A 22423-nucleotide genomic window follows, 5' to 3' on the forward strand; every position below is an offset into this window, starting at 1 on the left:
GAGCGGGTGGCTGGGGTGTCATGTTGGCTCTCACTCGCTCTTCATCAGCGCGGGAGCTGGCTCTTTGCCATGGCAACCCACCTCCAAGACCTGCCAGCATCAGAGGGGTCCAGCTGGTCCCCAGTGTCCCTCTGACGTGAAGGAAGGTGGAGGAGGGTGAGCCAGAGGGACAGAGAGAGAGATGACAAAAAAAAAAAAAGTAGAAGCAAAGAGAAAAACAGCAAAAAAGGGAGGTGTAGGGTCAGGAATATTAAAAAAGCCAACAGATAATAACGGATGCATGTGGAAAAGAGAAAAAAAGCTGGTGAGCAGAGAAAGGGGGAGAGGAGCAAAGGAGAGGGAAAATATCTGAACAGATGAATGGGACAAAGATGCATGGGGGGTGGTGTAAGAGGTGCTGAGGGGTGAGGCAGGCTTAAGAAGCTGCTGTGCTGCAAAAAACCAGCTGTCATCCAAGAACAATTTTTTGCTGCTGACCCTGAGAAACTTAGGGGAGCCACCAACTACTCCTCATGTCGTGGAAAGTATCCAAGAGCAGAAAGCCTGCCGGCTCGGGGCTTGAGCTCCCCAGGCAGGGCTCCAGACCTCTGCTAGTAAAAGGCTTTGGTATTCACCCATGGAAAAACATCAGAAAGCACTGCTCCAGGGAGAGCCACGGCAAACACCTCCTCTGCACCACTCCCAGCAGAGCCGGAGCGAGCATCTCTCCACCTCATACCCGTGCTCTCCGCAGGAGGCAGGGAGAGGTGGGAAGGCTGCCCAGGGACTGTGTAACAGAGCCCCGAGGGGAGAATTGGGTATTTTTGACAATGATTGGTATTTGTGGCAATTGAAGACCAATTTTTTTACCTCTCCTACTTGACCTGTGAAAGAGATAAGAGAAAAAAACCTTTGCATTTGAGCTTTGATGCATTTTTTAGTTGAAGCATCTCTTCTCTTTGTTTTGCGTAGGTTATTGCGTCTCCTAGCGCCCCTGCTCACCTTCCACTTGCATTTCTTTCACAAACAAAAAGCAAAGCGTTGTCTCTGCCGCTCTCCTCTCTCTCTTGAGGTCTGAGTCAGAAGTGAACACTACATTTCACTTGCTGTGTCTGCCAAGTCCCCCCGGTTTGGACTTTCCTCCCTCCCCCACTGAAGTCAATAGCAAGGCTCCCTTTATCTCTAGGACTACAAGCCAAGCTTTAGGAGTACAAGCCAGGCATATCCTTAGGGAAGTCTGAGAAGGCAGAATAAGGCTTTAACCTGATGGGCTGGCAGACGTGACCAAGAGCATTTCCCGATGGATTTGCTTTGCGCTACAGTCACAGTTCAGTGTGGCTCATTTCACAGCACCCTACCTTGGCATGGTTACTTTCTGCGCAATTCGTGTTCCTTCACCGTAAATCAGAAGCAGAATTTAGCTCGGTTCACGATGTCCTGCCTCGCGTTCGCAGAGCTCAGCATTTCACACGCCCGCTGCGGCTGGCTCGGCGAAGCCCACGCGGCAGCCGGGCAGGGCAGGGTGCTGGGGCACGGCAGTCCCGGGCTCGCCGTTTTGCAGTCTCTTGGCTCATTCCTAGCGTTTGCCATCGGCTGTTTTGGCTCGGATCGCTTTTGCTCATCTCCACTGACGCTGTCACAAGAGAATCCCCGCTGTGCTCTGCTCTTTCTGCCTTTGCTGCTGACCCTCTGCAGATAGTCAGGAGCAGGCAGCGAGATGTCCGCGTGGGTCACAGGATATCAGCTCCTGATAGCCCACTTTTGCTTCCTACGCAGTGCTAGAATCGCCCTCTGAGATGACTGTATCTCTAGGACTGACATCGTGGGTCACTGAGCCTCCAGGATCCCTCTTGCTACACTGCAGATATATTCATTTCACATAAGGCCTTGACCTCTTTTTAGCAAGGTGGATCTACAACCTGCTGTTGAGCCTTGGGCGTTGGTTTGGCGTCTGTTTCTCCCTCTTGCTGCCCCAGGAGATGTTTCAGGGTTTGGCCCCTTTGCAAGCGCAGGCCAGGCTGTTTTGTGGTTCTAAACTGTGTAACAACTTGTTAAAGGGACTGCACGGGCTGGCATCCCTGGGATGGCACCGTGAGCAAAGATGGTACCTGTCCCTGGGGCTACATCTGCTCTGCTTCCCATGGCTGCCAGTCCTTGTTAGTCCCCGTCTGACATTTGGCTCCCTCAGAGAAGGACAGAAGGAAAAACACAGAGCCAGCAGCAGGCTGCAGAAGAAAGCCAGCTCTTGGGCAAAACCTGAGAGCATCTCAGAGACAGCCGGAGGACCCCTTATCCCTGCCCATCCGTGATGGCTTGTTCAATGCAGGGGGTGACCAGTGAAGAAAAATAAGAATAGGGCAAAGGGAATAAAAAACAAAGCTGCTTTTGTTGCAGTTGAAGGCTTCTCTTTCTCCGCCGCCGTGCGTGCGTGTGGCTAGCACCAAACGCCCTGTGCCAAGGCAGGTTCTGTACGCAGAAAGGCTCCCGTTCACAGAAACATCGCCGCGCTCTGCTCAGCCACGGGGCTGGACTTTAAAACCAGAGACACCTGCGATGGTCACCTCGCTCCTCTGCAACAGCAACCGTCGTATTGCTGTCAGCCGCTGGGTCGGTCAACCTGGGAGCTGCTGCGCTGGAGACACCCGTGGGTGCTGCCCAGCTCCGAGCGGAGCGGCTCCCATCACCCATCACTCGCATGAGCTGCAAGGCAGGCAGAAGCTCTGCTGTTCGGCGAGTGGAGCTCTCCCGACACCCCATCCACTTAGGGCCCTGGGGCTTTAAAACAGCCGTTTCGGTGGTTTGGTGGATACCCCCAGTAACTAGGGCAGGAAAATGAGATGCAAATATTACCTGCACACTGGTACTTCTTTCAGTTAGGGCAGACCCTCAGGGTTTTGCTTCCCTGATTGAAGCGATTCACAACAAGCAGCACGAGTGTGTACACACCACATGGTTATCCCCCAGCCGAGGCATTTCCACCAGCCGGTGCAGCCATGTTGCTCAGAAGTGCTCCAAAACAAGCCCCTGCCTTTCTGGCCAGACACCCGCTTTCTGCTGCTTCCCCGCTCTGCTGTGTGTGTCTGGCTTCACGAGCAGCCAGTGCCAGCACAGAGAAAGCAACAGCAAGTCCTGCAGTCCTTCTGGCAGCTGGTACAAACAGACTGCTGCAAACACGGCTCCGTTTGTGCCATGCCATCCACATCCAAGGAGCAGGCCGGCGCGGAGCAGGAGCTCCTCCTAGACCTTTGCCTGGACCTGCTCCTTGGGCTCGCACCCCCCAGCAGTCAGTGCTGGGAGGGAGCGGCTGTGGTGGCCAAACGCCTGGAAGCCTGGAGCCCCTTTCTTCAAAATCCACTTGGCTCTTGCCCCGGCACTGCAGCAGTGGAGGAGCTGCCTGTGCCCGCCAGCGCACACCACGGGCCAGAAGCTGCTGCTGTCTTCTGTGCCTGTTGCCATTTAGAATATTGCCGCTCCGTGGCCTCTCTGGGCTTGGCCCATTTGAGACTGGTGGAGCAGACCTCAGTGCCTTTCTAGGGGAGGCATATGCTGAGCTGGGGGAGGCGTATGCTGAGCCCAAGATTTCATCCCCTTGTGGAAAAAACCGAGAGTGAGCAGGAAGGATGAGCAAGCAGGGCTCTCAAACTGTTTCAGGAATGTAAAAGATGCCCACAAGACAACTCCTTCAAGCTGAGACCACCCTTCATCCAGAGGAATGCGTTCTTCCACAGTGCCTGGCAAACCACGAAGGCTGAGTCAGCAGGATGGAGGCAGAGTGCTCTGGCTCAGTCTCTCCGGATGGGGATGTATCCCTGCCTCTCTTGTTGCAGGCGGTGCTACCCTGGGTCTCAGGAAAACCGTGCTCGAAGCTGATTGCTTGCAATGGTGACACCACCATGATGTTTAGGACAGTGCAAAATCACTCTTGTTAGGAGTTTCGTGGACAGCCAAGCCTTTGGAGTCACCGTGGTCAAGGCAAGGCTGGAGATGGCTGCGCAGCCCTGCTCTTTGGCTGCGTGTGCTTCGGTTTGCAGCAGGCTGCCGGTTTCCAAGCAATGTCTCTCAGATCTGCAGCCAGCTACGTTCGAACCCTGGCCTGTCACTGCTCACTGGAGCAATAAAATAGCAAGGGTATTTTTACTCCTCAAAGCCAGCGACTGCGTGCCAGGCACCTCCCGTGCTGGAAGATTTCCATGGGTACAGCAGCAGCAGTCCTGGCCTCTTCTGCTTCATAAACCTCCTGTTGTGAAATTGCTTCCTTAGCAGAGTCCGGGTCCATGGCGGGGCTGGTGCTGTGTTAGCAAATCGAGCCCCATTCACCTTCACTGTACAGAGCTTATTTTACAGGTGAATGTAGCTGCCACCTTCTGCAACTTCAGAAGGGTTTAATTTAGAGACAGAAATGCGCTTTAGTCATAGTTTGAATGCCAAGACCTGAGTCAGACCTGTTTATCCGAGCAGCCACTCACATCTAGGCTGACACTTATGCCAAAAGCATCGGTGCTGGGTGCCTGAAGAGAACGGCCTCGATGCCTGTTTGGTCCCCCATACGCAGCCGCTCTGGTTTGCTGCTGATCTGCTGCGCCGGCAGCACAACTCGAGCAGAGGGACATACATCTCTGCAGACATCTGCACTCAGCAGAGCCCATCTTCTTCCTCCTCGCAACTCCATTTATGCGAGTCAGATGAACTGGTCCATGACTGCCTTCTTCTGTCTTGTAGGTGCACTGGTGCTGCGAATTCTTAGAAAAGTAACTGCTGAAAAGTTTTATTCTGAATTTTATGCTGAAAAGATTTATTTATTCAAAGCCATTTGCGACCACTCTGTCCTGGGATGGGCTTGGAGGAGCTGTCACCTTCCAAACGTTGCGCAAAGTTGTCTGTGCTGGTAGGAAGCATCCTCCACAACCTATACGTCAGTATGGGGTGCAAGATTTCAAAGGGACTGAGGAATCGGGCCCACAGGGCAATCTGAATGGGCAGTTGTTCTTTCTGACCATGACGTGTGCCCAGGCTGTGTGCTGGAGCCCAGGCAGGGCCCTTCTCTGCTTCTCAGGGTGAGCGCAAGCGTCCTGCAGCGCTGGAAACCTTTGAGTGGCTGTTGACACACTACCATGGGCTGAGAAGGTACCAGGCATATGGTGATTATGTTTCTGGGCACCAGTACATTGCAGACAGAAGCAAATAAGAGATGTGATGAGTTTTCTGTGTGTTTGAAAGGGCAGGAGGCCCGTGGAGACCCAGTTCAGCATTGTCTTGGCAAGGAAAATCTCACTGTAGATACGTTGTACCATTTATTTTGCTGGGAGCACAGCCACATTTGCTCTGAAGCAGCCCATATGCTCGCACCATTTCCCAGCGTGGGTGACAGTGAGCCAGTTCCCTCAGAGTGTCCTGAGATATCCCAGACTAATTCATCCTTAGCGCGTAGATATTCTTACGAGGGTCTGGGACTTCAGTTCTCAGCCCAGGGAAGGACAGAGAAGACGTTGGGACGTATCAGCATACCTTGACTAACTGTGTCTGTCACAATATCTTCTTTAGTTTCAAAAAGGCTTGAAAATCACGGCTGACTTTTAGTGGATCTTGCAAAGACCCTGCACAGAGTGGTCCTGCTAGGACTTGGCCAGATACTCGTGCGGGATCAAACACTGCAAAACCAGCCGTCCCCTCTCCCAGGGTCCTGCCGAGACCCACATTTTGAGCCTGATTCTGCAAAACATGCTATACCCAAGTGTCTCACAGCACACTAAAGCCTGCCATCGAAATACCCGGAGTGTGGGGAAGGAGATCTGGCCATGATAATGCACTGAATGGGGCAAACACCCTCTTTTTAAACCCTAAGAATAAATAAAGGTGTGGACCACTTATCTGGGAGGGATGGAGTCCTCAGGACAGCCCTGGCACGGTGTTAGTCCCACTCTGTACATCCTGGAACGGGAGTTTTTCCCGTGTGCTGGCAGTCACGATGGGCAGCGCATACGAGGCCTGCTGCCGGTGGAGAGGATGCTGTGTGCGGTGTGTGACCCGTGTGGCCGACACAGCCTCCGGTTCTCTCAGCTCCAGGCAGCAGCAGCAAGCCAGATGTAGCCTCTATAGAGACCACGAAGGAGAATATGAAGAGCCAATGGAGTTTTTGAAGTATACCCCAGCAGATCCAAGAGACCTGAACTCTCAAAGTGAATAAATATTCACAGCTCTCTTGGTATGAAGATGTGGGAGGAAGCAGGACACGGCCGAGACTCATCACACCATCTTGACAGAGAAGGGAGCGAGGCACACATTTTCTGCTGTATCTATTGCATCTCTGCACCCCCTGCTTTTCGCAGATTGTATCTGCTCCTGGCTGGCTGCAGGCAGATTGTTGCTGAAAAGGGAGTATTGCAGGTCGGTGAGTCTCAGGCATCAAATTGTCGTGCCAGAAGGATGGGTCGTGAATAAAGGTGGCGAGGAGCGCGCCGGGCGGCACCGTTCGCTGGCAGTGCCGTGGGTCTGGAAGCTGCACAGTGCTGCAGCCTGGCACAGAAGGGGGGTTCGGACGGACACTCACGGAGACGCCGGTGAGAGCCGAGCACGCTGCTGCTGTCTGTGTGTCCGGGCTCTTTCTTTGGAAACACAAAAAGGGCCACAGCTCCGAGATTTCAGAACACTCTATTTTTTGAAACAGGAATTTGCTGATGCAGGGCTTTTCATGTGAAAAAAGTCTCTTTTCCTGAACTGATATTTCCCCAAGAGGGAAAAAAAAATTTTAAAAACCCCTCCAACTACCTGAAGTATTGTTAAATAGAGATAGATACGCCCTAGGAGACTTTTGTCCCCTGCTTTGCATACAGCCCTTCTGTGTCAGCAGATAAAAGTGTTTGCATGGAAAATATTTCCGCAGAGCCTCCTCCAGACGCAGCGTGCGCTGCTCCCCGGAGCACACAGCTCTGGCTTCTCCCTCCCGACCTGGAGGTCTCTCCCTCCCTGAGCTCGCTTGCTTCGTTGGCAGCGTTGCTCGCAGGAGGTGACAAGTGCTGCCGGCTCCCGTGGTTTTGTCTGGTAGCTTTGCAGGCTGTGACCTGTGTTATCACCACTCAGCAAACACAGCCGAGGTATCGGTCACCAGGAGACTCTCAGCCTTGCTAATCTAATTTGTCAGTGGGGAAGTTTGCCTGAGAGCTCCAGGGAGTGTTTAACTGCCTGCCCTCCTGCTCCAGCCCTGTGGAGAGAGGACTGTGTTGGTCTTTCTGTTGTGGCAAGGCTTATTTAAGGGGTTCCTGCTCTCCCCTTCCTCATTTGGGTGTGTTAAGGCAGAGCTAATGGATTTAAGGGAAAGAGAATGTCTCAGGCTGTGTGAGTCTGTCCATGCCGAGGAACAGAAAATCAGGTGAATGGCCACTGGTGTCAGCTGGGAAGTTTTGACTTGGGGAGAGCTTGTTTTACAACCTTATTGTGTCATTCTTTATCTTGGTGAATCTAAGATTTGCCACAATGCCTTCAAAAGAGGAGTATTACAGTCTTGCCAAGGATGAATTTAAATAATTGCAGCAATAAAAGCTAGTTGGGGAAAGCTAGTGCTAGTAGGGGTGGCTTCCCTAAGATCAGTTTGGTGGCTCTGGCAGGTTTCTGGATGGTTGTGAAGGTGATGATCAAAGCTGCCATTGGGAACAGGACCAGGTATAACGAAGGACAGATGAACTACTCTGAAATCTGACAACCCTAATCCTGGCTGCTGAACGCACCACTAACAAGGTCTTCCCCTCTGCCAGGAGAAACTCCTCCTGCCTGCGCAGGGCTGGAAAATCCCAACAAAAGATCGAGACGTCCCATCCTTGAGGGGCTGAGCTGCCAGCCCTACTCCTGATCCATGTTTTAATTGCTGATCAGAGCTGAGCTACTGTTAACTTTCCTCCTGTAAGCTACTTAGTGCTGCTGGCACCAGCAGTTTCCTCATCCCTCCGAGCCTGCGTTGATACAACACGAGCAGCAGCTGATGCCAACCAAGACCCAGTCCATCGCGTGCCCAGGGCCATCGCAACCAGACAATTAACCATGAACCAATCCCTCAACCTGTGTCCAGCTGTGAGTTTGCCCTATCTACTTCATAATAATAACCCTGACCTGACTCGTACCACAAATACTAGCTTTACACCTGGATCCTGCAAGCTTACAGCTGGTCGGGCTCCTCCACGGCCCCCTGCAATGGGACGAAAACTCGAGCGAGCAGAACTGGCTGTAAGCTGCTGATCCCTGCCCGTGCCAGTCTCATCTTCGCCCCACAGGACTTGCAGGATTCGGGAAGAATCAAGCTCTTCTGTCCCAATGGCATCAGTGCCAGTGAGTCGGTGTCAGCCAGGGATGACCGAGTTGACATTTTGGAGTGGAAAGTGGCCAGACAGATGGGCCCATTTCAGGAGGATCAGAGCCACGGGGGGATGAAAAGCAGTTGTTTTGGCTCAAGAGCAAGTAGGAGAGTGGAGGGGGAAGGTTCCATCTCTCAAGTTGTTGAAATGTTTCTGCTTTTTTTGGATAGAAACTGAGCTTCAGAAACGCCCAAAATATTTCAGCTGATGCTTCCAGAAAAAGGCGTCTTTAAATGTTTGTTTCAAACCTTTTTCAACAAAAGGTTTCAATAACAACAGGTCAAAGGAAGAGTGTTATTCAGCCGATTCCTTCTGAAGGTACTGAAGGAAATGCAGTATTCCGGGGAGAAAGGAAATGGAATTTTTCCATTTTACAAACGCAGTTCTAAACGCCGTGTTTTAGCCCACCCTAATCCCACGTGTTTGGGCTGCACAGTGCTCCCAGCCCTGAGCGACATGCTCGGCCACGCTGCAAGGCACCAAGTCGGAAGGACCAACAAAATGTCCCCATTCCCAGTGGAGGTGCCCCTCACTCAGGAGCTCACACAGAGACCTGAAATGGATGCCCAGAGAAAAGTAAGAACAAGGCAAGTGCATATCATGGCTCCCCAAGTGTTTTGCAGGGGTTTTGCTGACTGTGATGCGATGTGTCCAGTTAGGAAACCTCCCAGGAGTAATTGTGGGATCTCTTCTTGGACCCTGGTAAATGCCATACAAATTTATCACAAGCCGAGCCTCCTCAGCTTGTGCGAGGGTTGAAATAAGGCCAGTGTGGCTCAAATTCTGACCATAGCTGGGAAAAAGACCAGTGTCTCCAGCTGGGTTTTAATTCACCTTCTTGAATTGCAATTTCCATCCTGCTGGAGCATGGATTATTTGCAATTTCAAGACTTTTCTGCCCTTTAAGTGAAGTACTCAGCCAGCCAGGCACAGCGCAGCAAGTGTCTGCAAGCGCTTCGTACACCTCCACCCTTTCTCTCCACCCAAGTATTAATTATTGTTGAACTGGTCCTTTAATATTTAATTGCCACCTTGACTCCCCTTTTCATCTCCTCCCTTCTCAGGCGTCTCTGTGCCTCTTTCAGGGCCGGCCCTTACACTTTTCCTGGGCTTGTTCTCCAAATCAGCTCTGCACCTTGACCCTGTGCAAGAAAAGCCTGTGTCCTGCGAGCTGAGCCCAACCGGAACCGGTGCAGCGCCGGTGCGACGTGATGCCACTGGCGTCCATGAAGAGTCCTCAGTCCGGTTCGGACCCTGGAGCCAAGGTTGGTCTCTGGAGCTTGCTTCTGAGTTCTGCTGGCAAAGGGAAGTGAAACGGCTTGTTAGGTTTTAATTGATCTTGGTTGGGATGAGAGGCACTCACGAGCCTGGAGAATAGCTGCTGAATTTGCCACTTCTTTCTTCTTGCATCAGACTGAAAGTGGGTCATGTTGCCACTGGTGTAGCCCCAAAGCAGCCCTGTGTTGAATAATTTTGACTTTTCATAGTTCACAAGGGGCACGTGACTGTGTCAAGAGCCAGCTGTCTCTTGGCATGCTCATTTGCAGCCTGTGAACTACAAGCTACAAGCCATTGGGCTGCCCACGTCCTCCGGGATCTGGGCTGAAGCCGTGGGCTGGAACGGGGAACCTCCCTTGGCCCCTGCTGATGACAGCTTTCACCCAGGGCGAACCAGTTGGTGTCTGCAGCTCTCCATGCTTTCCCCAAGGACTGCATTTCCATAAAAGATGAAAAGAACCTGCCTGACTGGCTGTCCTGGCCACTTCCCCCAGCCGGGCACCCTTCCCAAGGCTGGGTCGTGTGTCCTACATCTGAAGGCTGGGGTAGCAAATGGGGTCAGCAATCCTGCATTTGGGCCTGCTGTGCGTGTTTGGAAGTGGGAAGAACTAAGAGGACAGATCCTCTGATCATTTGCTCAGCCTATAACTGCTTCAGAGGCCCTACACTAGAATTACAAGTTTTTCAGGAGCAGAAAATGTCAGGTGAGGTGATGAAATCATGAGTTATTCAAGGCGGCATTAGACGCAGGTAGGCACAGATCTCACCCATGGGACTTGGGGCAAGAACCTGCAGGCTGGGATGATGCATAGGGAGGGGGGAAACAGGGGACAAACGTGCTCTGCACGTCCTGAGAGGTTTCTGAGCTGGTGCTGGTTGGTACCGCTATGGTACCTTATGGTACGCTATGGCCCTTAGCACCCATAGGCAGCTGTGACCTTCACTGATGTCAAGCAGCACCACGCTGCCATTATATCCTTTAACTAGCTTTGGTAGTTTTCATTTTAATTGTATATTGATACATTTAAAAATGAACGTCTCAGCAGTCCTTTGATCCCAGTGAGTCTCTCCAGATAAAGCCCGTTTAAGGCTTCTGCTGGTCCCTCCTCCCAGTCTAGGGAATATGCTGACCTTTCTCCTGGAGGAAACGCCTCAAACGCCTTTTTGTCCCGCAGCTGCAGCTGGCCAAAAGAGCAGAGCGGAGGGGAACCTGATGAGGTTCAACAAAGCCAAATGCAGGGTCCTGCACCTGGGGAGGAACAACCTCATGCACCAGTACAGGCTTGGGGTGGACCTGCTGGAGAGCAGCTCTGCGGAGAGGGACCTGGGTGTCCTGGTGGACGACAGGTTAACCATGAGCCAGCAGCGTGCCCTGGGTGCCAAGAAAGCCAATGGGATCCTGGGGTGCATCAAGAAGAGTGTGGCCAGCAGGACGAGGGAGGTTCTCCTTCCCCTCTACACTGCCCTGGTGAGGCCTCATCTGGAGTACTGTGTCCAGTTCTGGGCTCCCCAGTTCAAGAAAGATGAGGAGCTACTGGAGAGAGTCCAGCGGAGGGCTACGAGGACGAGGAGGGGACTGGAGCATCTCTCCTACGAGGAGAGGCTGAGGGAGCTGGGCTTGTTCAGCCTGGAGAAGAGAAGGCTGTGAGGGGACCTAATAAATGCTTACAAATATCTGAAGGGTGGGGGTCAGGAGGATGGGGCCAGACTCTTTTCAGTGGTGCCCAGCGACAGGACAAGGGGCAATGGGCACAAACTGAGGCACAGGAAGTTCCATCTGAACATGAGGAAGAACTTCTTCCCTCTGAGGGTGACGGAGCCCTGGCCCAGGCTGCCCAGGGAGGCTGTGGAGTCTCCTTCTCTGGAGATATTCAAGACCCTCCTGGACAAGGTCCTTTGCAGCCTGCTGTAGGTTACCCTGCTTCAGCAGGAGGGTTGGACTGGGTGACCCACAGAGGTCCCTTCCAACCCCTACTATTCTGTGATTCTGTGATTCTGTGATTCTGTAAGCAAGGCAGGCAAAGGAGGAGTTTGGTTATTGCAGGGCAGTTTGCCCTGTGGTTGATATGAAAGATGCCGCCAGGCTGCCGGGAACCTCTTCTTTGATACCTTGCATCTGCCCATCCCTCCTTCTACGCGACAGGCCTGGAGAGGGGTTGCTCGTTCTGCTGAGGAGCCTCGGGCAGCACGATCTGTGAGCTCGCTGCTGCGTACGGCAGCATGCAGGAGCGCCTCTGAAGCTGGGCCGTGCAGCTTGGCCCCAACATGCGATATAAAAGCAGCCTCCCAGAATAGCTGGACTTCTTCTGCAGTGGGCTTCTTGGCAGGTGGCTCCCAGCTTCTCCCAGCAGTTACCGAGTGCCATCTGTTGACTAAATAGCGGTCATGCAAAAATGGGAGAGGAGCCAAAACGAAGATGGGTGAAGTACGCTTGGGAAAAGCAGTAGCATGGGACTGAGTGGCTTTGGAGGGGTTTCACAGAATGCGAAAAGAAAAGGAAGCAGCGTTTCAAGGCAAGGCGGTTCCTGCTGGTGGAAGGGCTGATGACGGGGTGCCAGGAATGCTTCTTGGGGCAGTCAGGCTTGGGCTTATTGGGGAGTCAAATTCTTTCCTTCAGCCGTTGTGTAAGGCACAGACACAGAGAAAAGACAAATAGTCTTGCTGTCAAAATGTGGGGCAATACTTTCTGCAAGCTGCTGAATGGTGTCCTGGAGTGGGGCGATTGTAGATGACAGTCAGAGCTGGTTCTTTGTGCTGAAACTGGTCTGTGCGAGGCTTCGCAGCGCCCAGCTGGTGAAAGGGACTATTTCACCATCATGAGCACAAAATGGACATGGCATTGCCCTGATTTCCTTCCTTTGCCCCAGAAAAATCTCCAGCAAACTTTGCCCTGAGTGGAGAGCAGAGGCTTCAAGTTGGCAGCTGGAGGCTGTGCTTGAGGGAGGTCAGCCGAGCCTCTGTGTAGCTCAGCCCCAACAGGGCAACGCTGAAAAAATCCCCTTACATCCTCTTGATTATTCCAACTTTCAGGCTTTCCTGAAAGCAAGCTGCTGTCCTCTCCAGGGACTGCTCCTTCAGGGGCTGCCAGTAGTTAGCAAGAGCTGATACATCCCCCCCCCCCAATACGTTTCCGTGAAGTGGAAAGCACAGAGCCAACCTGGGGTATCCACGCTGGGTATGCCCCACGGCTTCTGCGCTGAGTAGGCTTCAGAGATCACAGAATCACAGAATCACAGAATCACAGAATGTAGGGGTTGGAAGGGACCTCTGTGGGTCACCCAGCCCAACCCCCTGCCCAAGCAGGGCCACCCAGAACAGGCTGCACAGGACCTTGTCCAGGAGGGTCTTGAATATCTCCAGAGAAGGAGACTCCACAACCTCCCTGGGCAGCCTGGGCCAGGGCTCTGTCACCCTCTGAGTGAAGAAGTTCTTCCTCGTGTTCAGATGGAACCTCCAAGGCTCTTCCTGATTCAGCCCAGTACACTGTTGGCCTTCTTTTCTGCAAGGGCACATTTGCACAAGTCAGTCCACAGCAGCCAGCGCACAATAGAGAGCTCAGAACCAGGCCATCCTGCCTATTAAAGGTCTTCTGGTGATTTCAGAAGAATAAAGCGATTAACTCTAGGGGTGGTGGACAAATTTCTGCGTAAGCAATTAAGCTGGTTTCTCCAAACATCCGTCCTGTTGCAGATGGATGTAACGCACACTCGCTGTCCGAAGTGCTCCATCGAGTTGCTGCACACTGCGAAACAGCAGCCACCAAGTGCCTAGGAGAGCAAAACTGATGTGCTTCAGCCACCGAGGTCAGGGTGCTAATGTGAACAGGATTCAGGGTGTCCTGGGGTCCTGCAGGACCCCCAAAATGTCATGCAGCCACCATGCCCTTCTCACTGGAGCAGGAGATTGGGGACCATCTGGGCTCCTCTCCTTCCCAAGTGGCAGACCTCTGGGTGTTGGTGCTCCCTGGTGCCGGGATGACGGTCCTGGAGGGCCCTTACCCCGAGGTAGGCACCGACCCCGTGAGAAGGCAGTGCTGATCTCGGGAATGACGCTGTGCCGAAGAGCACATCACAGGTTTTGGCAGTTCAGAGCAAGCCCTCAAGCTGAGGACAGCATTGGTGTTATTGCAACCCTTTCTGACCATGACACCACATATAAACAAATATATGTGCATGTATATAACCCCATAAATCTCAGCATATTTATAAGGTTCTGTTTTCTACATCCCGTAAGAGTCCCAAGAGTACAAACAGGTCCCCAGACCAACCTGTTCTGCCCCACTGCTGAAGCTGCAGATGCTGCTCCCTTGACTGGGCCCTTTTGCCCCTAGGTTTCTGTGTCCACAGCGTTAACCGAGCATTCATCTTCTCGTCGGTCTCAGACGGCGATGCAGAAGTAGATGCTTGTCATTTATGCCACTTAGACATGGTAAAGGGCAGCTGAGAAGTGTCAGCTGTTTGTGCTGAGGGCAGTGAGTAGCCGACGCTGCCCGGGAGGGAACTGCAGCTCTCCAGAGACATTAGCAAAGGCAAAGGTATTTTGGGGCTCTTCATGCCTGCCCATGGCACTTGCTGGAAGTGTCACTGGAAGCCTGGCCGCACCATTGATAACAGCAGAGACCTAGGATACCGCAGCTACGAGGTCTGTAGAAACTCCTTGCAAGCACTTCGCTTAAGCCTTGACAGCTTGGGTGTGACATGGTCCCTTATCTACTGGGATCCACGGGTAGCACGATGGACCCCGCTGCAAGTGGTGCTTCCCTGCACTGTGCAAAGAACCCGGCCTTGGGATTTGGGATAATGGGGTGGGTCTCTGTGTTAACCAGGACCCAGGTGTTAGCAGCGTGTGCAGACTCCCTGAGCCCGGGAACATGGCCACTGTAGAAAGTGGATAACGCACCATCGCTGGAAAAGCTGTTTCTGTGAAGACTGACTCTCTGACTCAGCCCAGCAGCATCTCCCAGGCCTGACCTTGTCCCTCCAGCTACCAGCCCAACCAAAAATGGGCCATCACTCCACCCTCCCAAGGGACTCTGCCAGCTTGGAAACCCAAGCAGCACCACCCTCCCAGCTCCCCCCTGTTCCCAGGGCAAGGAAAAGCCCCGCATGGCTCCGTACGTCCTGCACAGGCTTGTCCATCACAAACGTCTCGCCAAGCACTTGGGCTCTAGCAAAGCTCTTGCGTCTTTTTCCTAATTTTCCATCCACTTTCATTTGCTTCATCAAGCCTGAATCCAGAGGCAGTGCCTGGGAAATGGTTTCAATTTCCTTTCATCATCTGAGTAGCTGTTAGTTAATATGCATCAGTCTTTCCCTCTAAGTGCTTTTACTAAGTCATGCTTCCGTCTCTTTTATTGCCTTAGCCCTGATCTCCAATAGTTATGTGCAGAGGAAGGGCCAGATTCAGAGTTCTTCAAAGTTTTTGAAGGCTTCCCTTGAACCATGCTGGATTTGGGGTTGAACTTTGTGGATTTTGTGAGTGGTTGACCTGCTCAGCGGTCTTAGAGGTCTTAGATACTGGTCTGAGCGTGGCAACCTGAGACCGCAGCAGATGAATGCTGCCTGTTTTCTCCAAGCCCCGCTATTTGTGACTCTTCTGGGCGTCATTTTGGCAGCTTTCAGATGGGGACTTTCTGGGCAGCCCTCTCCTTTGACTATGTGCTTTCTGCTAGTCATGGTGCCGTATGGTAATGTCCACCCCACAGCGTTGCTTCTGCTCCCTCCCTGAAAGAAAGGCACATTTTAAAAGTGGGGAAATCATTCCTGGAAAATAGTAAAATTAAGCAGAAAAAGGCAAGTCCAGCACTTCTTTCCCCAGGAAGGCTGCTGCCCGTACTCGCACTGACAAGACATTCAGGACCCCAGATATTTTCCCGATCCCCCGCCAGGCGCGCAGAACTAGCCATGCATAACAAATAACGCGACCCCATGAATGGCCACGAAGCGAAGTCAAGCTGCTTGCCTGATCCATTTTTCATTGTTCACCCGGCTTTTCCCTCTTTGAACGAAGGCTTGTGGCATCAGGAAGTTAAAAGGAGTCAGGAGGGGGGAAAAGGGGGAGTGTTTCTTTTAAAAAGAGAGTGAGATTGGAGAGGAGGACACAGGCACTCCAAACCCTGTCTGTGCTTGGTATATTAGGCAGCCAGTGCTCTTGGCTGGGAGCCCAGGCGAGGCTTTTGTAATCAAAACATGATCTTGTATGCTGTGCAACCAGTGCTGAGAAAGGCCGTCTGATGGCTCTCCTCTTTTAGCTCTGCTCTGGAATCCGCCGGGCTTCGCCGCCGATGTCCAACATGCACCGAGCTGTGAGTGCTGCCTTGGTGGGGCCTGGGAGGGGCGCGGGGCGGTGGGGTCCCTCACCCAAAAAGGCCGCGAAGGGGCTCGCTTCCTTCGGGGTGGCCTTTTGGTGGTTGTCGCTTTGTTGTTTTTTTTTTTCCTCGCCTGGCTGCCAGCAGGCACCGGGAGCAAACAAGCCGTACCGCATCGTAGGGGGTGCCGGGGGGGCTGGATTTTGGGTGCCGGGGTTTGCATGTCCCTCGCTGGGGCAGGTTGCGGTGGCTGGCTCGGGACAACGTGCCTCCCGGGAGGGTGGGAGCCCGGGGTCGATAACGAGCAGAAAGCCAGGCAGGGCTGGATGTTGCCTGTCCCAGCAAGGGCTTCAGCTGCAGCTGTCAAGCCAGAGGATATTTCTTAAAAAGAGCGGATGCGTTTGCTTACGCAGAAGAGCGTTAGCTAAGGGCCCCGCTCTGCTCTCCTCTTCCCTCCCCCCCACCTTCTGTCGTTCTCGCTTTTCCAACCCTGCTGCCTCCGAGGTCTCTCGCTGTAGAAGCAGGCAGTCGTAGAAGTATGCGGGAAAACACTGCACGCAGAGACAGTCTGGAGCGATGAGCTGCGTAGCAAGTGTGTGTGCCACTTAGGAGTGGGGGGTATGACAGAGCGAGATGTCGTCATTTAATTGAAGCGCGAAGCTGCTCGCTTGCCATTTCTCCTTTTGTGACATTTTTATTTGTGATAGAAAGAGGCCTCTCGTTCTGCGGCTTCGTTGCTCTGCCTTGCTATCTAGGAGGCATCGGGCTCGGCTGCTTTCTGATTCAAAGCCATGGCACGTTTGTTCTGCCAAAGCCGTTTATAACTCTCCCGTCGCTGTGACATACGGGCACCTTGGCTCCCCGGAAGAGCTTTGCTCTGGGGAGGGCACGGCGCAGCCACTGCTCACTCTGAGCATCAGCTTCAGCACGGGCTGGGGCAGCGGGTTCGTTCCAGAAGCGGAGGAGAGGGCACGTCCCCCCGTTATCGGCTGGCTCGGCGTGGCGGCTGACGAGCAAACGCTGACTTGGCTTCACCGCACAATGGGTGACCCCTGCGAGCCGGTGCGTGGGCTCCGAACGCCGCAGCCGGGCTGCGCCGCGGCCCCGGGGAGCGCGGTGAGGGAGCACCTCCCGTCCGCAGCTCCCCAGCGCTTGCTCAAACGGATTGTGCAGAGAGAAACACGTTAATGGCTTTGTTAATAAAGGGGAGGACAAGTGCTGAATGCCAGCAAAACTTTCCTTCCAGTGACTGATGTCCAGCTGGAATTGGGAAGACCCCCTCCCCCCCGCACTGGCTGTGTTGCAACGTAGACAAAATGCTGACAAATGTGCAGCCTCGCGCGGAGAGCGAGAACGGGGCGACAGGTCTTTTCCATCTTTTGCCTCTGAAAAGAGCACAAATACAATCTCTGTAGGAATTTTTAAATTCTTCCTGAGCCGGCAGCTCTGTCGCTCCTCCTTCAAAGGAATTTGGAGATGAAAGGGGTGTGTTTGAGGGCATGCACCACTTTGATCCCACCCTCAAGCAGCCAACACCCCAGCACTCGGCAAACAGCAAAGCTGCCAATTTAGCGCTCGCAGAGTCGCTTCTGTGCAGGTAAACACTGAATTCAGCTTTCATCAGCCTTGCAAAATGGCCAGGAAAGTGTATCCACCCAGCTATACAACTCACCCACCTGTTGCTTACCCAGTTGATTGATGGCAATGAAAAAGCGTGTTTGGTTCTCCTGCGGAGCTGGACAAAATCCCATTGTCCACCAGGAGAATGTGTGGAGGAGGTTTGAATGTCCCCCTTGTTCCACCTGAACACAAATGCGCGGCTGTGCCCCGGCAGAGCGGCCCTCAGCGAGGGCTGCTGCACCAGCGCGGATAAAGTACCCCTCTGTGGGGGTGTGAGGGAGGATGCGCTTGTGCGGGATCGGAGGTCTGCTTTGGCAAACCGGTTCTCCTGCCTTTCCCATCTCTGGCTGCCGACATCCAGCGCACCTCCTCTGTGCTGGTATCACGTTTGCCACCTTTAGTCCCTTTTCTCTGAAGAACGTCACATACACAGACTTCTCCCCCCATCCGTGGCCCTGTTATGTGCAGATCAAGCACAGGTCTGCTGGATCAGAGCTGAAATGTAGGTGGCTTTGGGTTTTTTTCATGTAAAGCCCTTGAAAGGAAGACCTAGCATTGCAGGGCTGTGCGGTGATTCAGCAGCTGGATCCCTTCCTTTGAAGGAGAGCGCTGGCCCTGCACGCGGAGGATGATTTGCAGCCCTGGTTCCTGGGAGGCCTGCGACACTTTTAGAAGCGCAGTGATGCTAACCCCTGGCTGAATTCCCACGCGCCACCTAGAATTATTTTCCGAAGGGCCAGCTGCTCAGACATGCCCACGTTCTTACTTGGTGTCCATCTCCCAGGTAGCTGAAAACCTTCCCATGTTAAGGAGGTAATTCCTGCAGCTCACCTAAAATCACGTGCTTTCAGGTGGGCAGGGTATTCCCATCCTGGCGAAATGCTACACGACACACAAGAAACCAAGAGTCGGGTTCCCGGCACCTGAACTCTGCCTGCTTCGATGCGCCGTCACGCTGTACACACACACATCTCCAGGAGGCCGGAGCCCCGGCGCGTCGCTGGGCGGAGATCGCGGACAGAGCTGGGAACATGGAGCGGGGTCAAAGGCTTTCCCTCCCCTGGGCTATAGCATCTGTGGTTTTACTTTTTGCCTTCAAGCCTTGAGCTTCTCACTGCATGTTTCCTCGGTTGAGGAAGGGCTGTATTAGACAGCACCCCTCCATCCCCTCCTCCGGACCGCCGCTGCTCCGGTTTTTCCTCTGGTGACCTAATTAGGACCAGGCGAAAGGCAACCGAGGTCTCCAGGAGAAACCCTCCCGTCCCTGGCGTCTCCTTCCCTGGAGGAGGCCGCACTGCTGTGCCACGGTTAACGAAGGAAAAACCCCTCCTGCCCGTGCCGAAGCTCTTCCCAGCCTCGAACGCTTCAGAGCCGGCAGTGGAGAGTGCTCCTGGGGGTTTTGCCCTTGGCATGGGCACAGCCGGGAGCTGTCGGCCCCGGAGAAGCCAGGGCGGCAGAAATACTCGCTCAGCGGCGATCCGGTCCCACGAAAATGGCGAAACCAGCAGTTGTGTTGTGGGTCTTGGTGTTTTTATGAGGAATTTGATAGGAAGCTGACAGGGATGGGCAAAAAACACGTCTGGTCCCTGCATGGGGCCAGCTACTGGAGAGAGTCCAGTGGAGGGCTGCGAGGATGGTGAGGGGACTGGAGCATCTCCCCTACGAGGAGAGGCTGAGGGAACTGGGCTTGTTCAGCCTGGAGAAGAGAAGGCTGAGAGGGGACCTTATAAATGCTTACAAATATCTAAAGGGTGGGGGTCAGGAGGATGGGGCCAAGCTCTTTCCAGTGGTGCTCAGTGACAGGACAAGGGTCAACGGGCACAAACTGAGGCACAGGAAGTTCCGTCTGAACATGAGGAAGAACTTCTTCCCTCTGAGGGTGACGGAGCCCTGGCCCAGGCTGCCCAGGGAGGCTGTGGAGTCTCCTTCTCTGGAGATATTCAAGCCCCGCCTGGACAAGGTCCTGTGCAGCCTGCTCTGGGTGACCCTGCTTGGGCAGGGGGGTTGGACTAGATGACCCACAGAAGTCCCTTCCAACCCCTACTATTCTGTGATTCTGTGATTCTATGGCGAGCAAAACCTCTTTACTGTTTCAGGGAATTTTAATCGATTTTATCTGCCGGTTAATCATCTATTAACGACTGATACTGGTTTTAAAGAAAGATGAAAACAAACAAACACACTCTAGGAAAAGCACTGCTGCTTCCCTCCCGGCACCCTTCCCCACCCCTTCCCCCCGTTTTTTTGTTCTCTGTCCCCCTCAGCACGGGGCACCCCGTCCCTTTGGCGAGGCGAGGACAGTGTCGGCCATGGGGATCGGCCCCCGCTGGCTCCCCTGCTAGCAGCAGCCCCTCGAGGGTCCCCACTTGGGTGGGGGGGACCTCCTCCTCCTCCTCCTCCTCCTCCTCCTCCTCCTCCTCCTCCTCCTCCTCCTCCTCCTCCTCCTCTTCCTCCTCCTCCTCCTCCTCCTCCCAGCAGGGCCGTTTTCTTCTGGGCCTCCTCCTGTGCCGGCCGCCCTCCCCCTTTCCCCTCGACGTGGCTCCTCCGAGGCGCCATGGCCGCCCCTGAAGGGCGCGGAGGCGCCTCGCCCCTCGGACAGTGCCAGGGCGCCACGGACTGCCCTGATTGGCTCAGAGGCCCCACGGACTGCCCTGATTGGCTCAGAGGCCCCACGGACTGCCCTGATTGGCTGAGTTTTGGCGGGAGGCCTGTGGGGGGAGCCGGCTGGAACCGGCCGGGGGCAGTCTGTGGCCGCCTCCTCACGGGGCACCCCGCGGCCTCCTCCTCCGCACCAGTTATGCCCAGTATATCCTGCAGCTGGGGTGGTTTTAGGGCCAGGCTTGTAGCGGCCATCAGGTTAGCACCGGGCTGGGGCTGGGGCTGAAGGTGGGGCGCAGCGGGTCCCGCTCCCTGCCCCCGGGGCGTGGCTGGGCGCTGAGGGGCCCTGGAGCAGGTCTGATGCCGGCCCCAGGGACCTCGACAGGGCCAGGGCGAGGACGGGGCCGGGATGGTCGCAGGCGGCATTGGAGCCACCAGCAGGCACCTCTGGCCCCGGAGGACGCTGGCACACAGGAACGTCTTTGCCAGCCCTTGGGACCGTCAGTTTGCCTTCCCGCTTCGTAGGGACGCAACCCTGAGAGTCACCCACGGGAGCATCATCTAGTTGTAGCGAGATGGGCGATGGTTTCGTTACATTTGCTTCTGGATTCCCTGTGACTTTCCTGGCGCTGTGGACGGTATGCGTCCTGCACGGCAGCTGGATTTGCTGCAGTGCTCCTGCGGCAGTCGTACTGCACAGGGCCAAATGGCAAAGGCGGCAGGCTGGGGCTCGCCTGCTGCTGGTTAGAGTTGCGATCCCAGCAAAACAGATACCCAGGCGTGCAACGCCTGCTCAGAGATCTGGGGTTCCTTTCTTCCCCTCCCCAGTCTCACTTTGTCTTATCTGGCTCTCTGTGTGAGCAGAGGAGAGGGAATATGAGATCTCGGCAGCATGCAGATGCCATGCTGATAAGGAGAGCACAAAAACACTGTTTAAAAATAAACCTGTAGTGCCTTGGAGATCTCTGCCTTGCCGCCTCGCTCTTCATGCAAACACCAGGCAGAGTCTAGACAATATGGATCGGCTTGCTGCAGTGAGTTGATACTCATCAGCATTAATTTTCACTAGGCACTGCTGTCACTAGAATCTAAAAAATGCAATTTATTCCCTGTGGTAACCAAGGTGCTCTCTGAATGTAAATGGAGGGGAACTGATGTGCCTGAGAACACCTGAACCAACAGCAGGGAGAGGTGTCATTCACTGCGTGCAGCTAAGCAGTGTGTTAAGTCTGGAGCCTTGCCGACAGCCATCAAAGTGGGACATCAGCTTTTTGCTCCACCTCCCTCGTTGCTGACCAAAAATTGTAAGAAAATGAAAGGTCAGTTCTGTCAGGAGAAAGTCAGTTTACAAGACACAGTATTCTTTTTAATGGAGATCCAGGGGGAGAAATGATGGGGACTCTTCCACTTCTCACCCTGTCCAAACAGAAGCAGCAGGTTTCATCCTGTTGGTGTGATGACTGAGAAGAGCTTTGCTGCTTCTGTTTTCAGGATGCTGCTGTGGATGATGCAGTGTTAAGGAAGAAAGAACAGAAAGATGTTGAACTTGATAAGAAAATCTTGGCTTTGCGGAAAAAGAATGAAGCGCTCATACGAAGATACCAGGTGAGTCTGCAGGTTCTGACCTTCCCCAGCTCCGTTTTGGAGTCCTCAACTCACAGTGTAAAGAAAATGGTCAGCCATGTCAGAGTGCCTTTGTTATACAGATAACATTTTTGTATTGGGAAGCATTCGGAGCAGGTGGGCAGAGCTCTGCCTTTAGCCATGGCTCCTGAATTGCGTTGGAAAGCAGGCTCGCTGACGCTTGCCTTGCTGCTGTAGCACCTCCTCTTGCCCTAACATCTTCCTCTATCTGCATCACACCTTTGCCACCTCTTCATCTCATATTCCCCTGACTTTTTCCCCAGCTGTCCTTCCCTGTGCCTCGTGCGTATCCTCTTGGACACACAGGAGATTGCGTCCTCAAGACATTTGACAGGTTTATCTTCCCTGTCAGGGCAGTGGTATGAGTTCCATTGCTGGTCCCAGTGTTTCCATGGAGCACAGAGGTGTCCAAACAAGTTTCCATGAAAAAAGGGAAGATGAAGGCAAATCACAGCTTTAGCAGCCTGCTGGTTTCTGCAGCCTTACTCTCTGAATTAGGAGGAAGTACTCTGGCTACACCCCAATTTTTTTGCTCCTGCCTTGGCAAAGAGAGGCTGCCCAGTGGCCTGCAGGAGATATCCAGCCTGGCTTGTATGAGCCTTTCACGTATCTTTCATGAACCTCAAACTGATCATCTTCCCTGACAGGCAGGGAA

General features: G+C 53.8%; 1 protein-coding gene across 1 annotated transcript in view; it reads left to right on the forward strand.

The window, feature by feature from the left end:
• The first annotated feature begins 15728 nt into the window (after positions 1 to 15728).
• The window catches only part of CCDC9B (coiled-coil domain containing 9B), a 52255-nt gene continuing 45560 nt past the window's right edge, over positions 15729 to 22423 (forward strand). The window contains exons 1-2 of the mRNA XM_075427340.1: positions 15729 to 15903; positions 21616 to 21729. Coding sequence (XP_075283455.1) covers positions 15883 to 15903; positions 21616 to 21729 — 135 coding nt within the window. The 5' untranslated portion in view covers positions 15729 to 15882. The remainder of the gene's footprint in view (positions 15904 to 21615; positions 21730 to 22423) is intronic.

This window comes from Opisthocomus hoazin, chromosome 7 (assembly GCF_030867145.1).
Source record: "Opisthocomus hoazin isolate bOpiHoa1 chromosome 7, bOpiHoa1.hap1, whole genome shotgun sequence".
Classification (NCBI taxonomy): Eukaryota; Metazoa; Chordata; class Aves; order Opisthocomiformes; family Opisthocomidae; genus Opisthocomus; species Opisthocomus hoazin.